The following is a 2,343-nucleotide window of genomic DNA, read 5'->3' on the forward strand; positions in this document are numbered from 1 at the left end:
ATGTGAGCTCCACCGGGACAGCAGTCATGTCTGTCTTGTTCAATGCTGAACCTCCAGTGCCTAGCTCAGTCCTTGATGTATAATCGATACTTGGAAAATATTTGTTGAAAGACTAAATAAAGTGTAAAAAATGAAGATATAGGGGCTTCCCTGGTGGCGCAGTGGTTGAGAATCTGCCTGCCAATGCAGGGGACACGGGTTGGAGCCCTGGTCTGGGAAGATCCCACATGCCACGGAGCAACTAGGCCCGTGAGCCACAACTACTGAGCCTGCGCGTCTGGAGCCTGTGCTCCGCAACAAGAGAGGCCGCGATAGTGAGAGGCCCGCGCACCGCGATGAAGAGTGGCCCCCACTTGCCGCAACTAGAGAAAGCCCTCGCACAGAAACGGAGACCCAACAAAGCCATAAATAAATAAATTAATTAATTAATTAAATTAAATTAAAAAAAAATGAAGATATAAAATTTCTTAAAGCTTATGCATTGAAGAACCTTCTTGAATGTAAGTGATTGCATATAACCAAAAGAAATATTTTAGATAGGAATAAAACTGTAGTAAATGACAGCAATGCGGTTGAACCCAGTCAGCACAAGTGTACAGCTCAAGCAGTTTTGTAGCTATATCATGTTGCCTTCAATGGACCTCAAAGGTTAAAGTCCAATGCTTTCTGGCCCTTATGATTGATGGTCTCCTTTCCAGTGCCCCAGACTGATTCTGCTGTTGAAAAGCAAATTAAACTTTTCTACATCTTTTGCCTTATTTCTATCTAATTTTAGCATGTTTTCTTATGTAAAGTATCATTTTTTGAACTTTTGTCATTACAGTCATGTTGATCCATTCTTCAGGGAGAGTTTGGGTCTGGTTATCTTCTGAGTTTATTCCAGACTTTTTTCTTTATGTGCAGGTTACACTGAACTATCATGGCTAGGTTGCTTCTTAAAAATAGGGCTTTTTCCATGTCACTTTCTTAATAAAGAATGAAGTTTTCAGTTCGGGGTTTTAGATCCTCCACTCTTGGTCTCAATTCACCTATCAAATTTTATTTCTCACTACTCTGCCTGAGGACCTGTGATGATCCATTCTTTTTTTTTTTTTTACTTTTATTTGCATTTATTTTTTGAGGCATTTATTCCCAGGCCATAAATCTTTGTTTCTTCAGTTTCTTCTGGGATATCTTTTTCTTCTGGGCAACCTCCTCTTCTGGTTTAGGAACAGTCTGTTCTCTTTCAGTAAGGATCATCTCAATGTGGCAGGGAGAGCTCATGTATGGGTTGATCTGACCATGAGCTCTGTAAGTCCTGTGCCACATCCTGGGGGCTTTGTTCACCTGGATATGCTCAATGACCAGAGAATCTACATCTAAGCCCTTAAGTTCAGCATTTTTGAACATGTGCAGTAAAAATTCAGCACTCTTTTTGGGCCACCGACCCTGTGTCCAGCCCCACTGTTTGGCCTGGGCACACCTACCAACTCCACCATTGTAACGACAGAATGGCACACATTGCTTCTTTAAAATGACATCCTTCAGATACTTGGTGGCTTTTCGGATATGCATACCCTTAATGGCCTAGGCAGTTTCACGAGTGTTCTTAAGGTGAACGCGAAGATTTGAACCTCTTGACTTGCATGATTTTGTGGGGTTTTCTGGGTCAAGTGAATAGCGAACCATTTTTAGAGGTCACCTCAGGCCGCTTACCGGAAAAGGAAGAGTGGTCCAGTCATTTTAAGTGGTCCAGTCATTTTTTAAGTATCGTCTACCATTTTTAGGTGGTCCAGTCATTTTAAGTATCATCTACCGTGTACCCTGCACATATTATGAGCTCTCCTTGCCTTAAATCTACCTACCAGTCCAAGGTCTATCCATCATCCAGTGCTTTGATTAAAATCCATAAAGACTTCTCAAAGTATAACCTAGAAATTTTTCCTTACTTAAATTTTTGTACCATTCCTGGATTGAAACCAACATTTCCTACATAGCTCTGAAGAATACTCTTCAGACTCTGGAAAAAAGTCTTCCATTGTCAAAGCGGTTTGAGAAGTTTCACTGTCCATGGAAAACAATTTGGAAAATAATACTTCTTACTGTGAGTTTCTTGAGGGCAGGGATTAAGTGTGATTCATTGTTTATACTCAGTGGCTCGTATATTGCTTGTCCCATAAGCATTCAACAAATGTAGAATAAATTAATGATTGATGAAAATTTTGTCCTTCATTATGTGCTAGATTATGTTAATTTGACTTAGGTTTTGTATTTAAATCTTATTTCACCAGGGAGATAGAAATCTTCTTAAGGACAACACCATGTCTTGTAAGTTTTTATTTTTCACAACATTTAGTTCAGGAC

The 2,343-nt window shown here is 39.9% G+C and overlaps 1 protein-coding gene across 1 annotated transcript; it reads right to left on the reverse strand.

The window, feature by feature from the left end:
- Nucleotides 1-1,125: 1,125 nt before the first annotated feature.
- Nucleotides 1,126-1,685, reverse strand: LOC133090095 (large ribosomal subunit protein uL22-like). Its single transcript, XM_061188368.1, has one exon. It carries the CDS (start codon nt 1,552-1,554, stop codon nt 1,126-1,128), a length of 429 nt encoding a protein of 142 aa, XP_061044351.1. The 5' UTR covers nt 1,555-1,685.
- Between the last annotated feature and the right edge of the window lie 658 nt (nt 1,686-2,343).

Source organism: Eubalaena glacialis, chromosome 4 (assembly GCF_028564815.1).
Source record: "Eubalaena glacialis isolate mEubGla1 chromosome 4, mEubGla1.1.hap2.+ XY, whole genome shotgun sequence".
In the NCBI taxonomy this organism is placed as follows: Eukaryota; Metazoa; Chordata; class Mammalia; order Artiodactyla; family Balaenidae; genus Eubalaena; species Eubalaena glacialis.

Bases quoted from the DNA above. Each gene is read 5' to 3' on its own strand.
- LOC133090095 (XM_061188368.1), bottom strand. From the start codon at position 1,554: ATGCATATCCGAAAAGCCACCAAGTATCTGAAGGATGTCATTTTAAAG.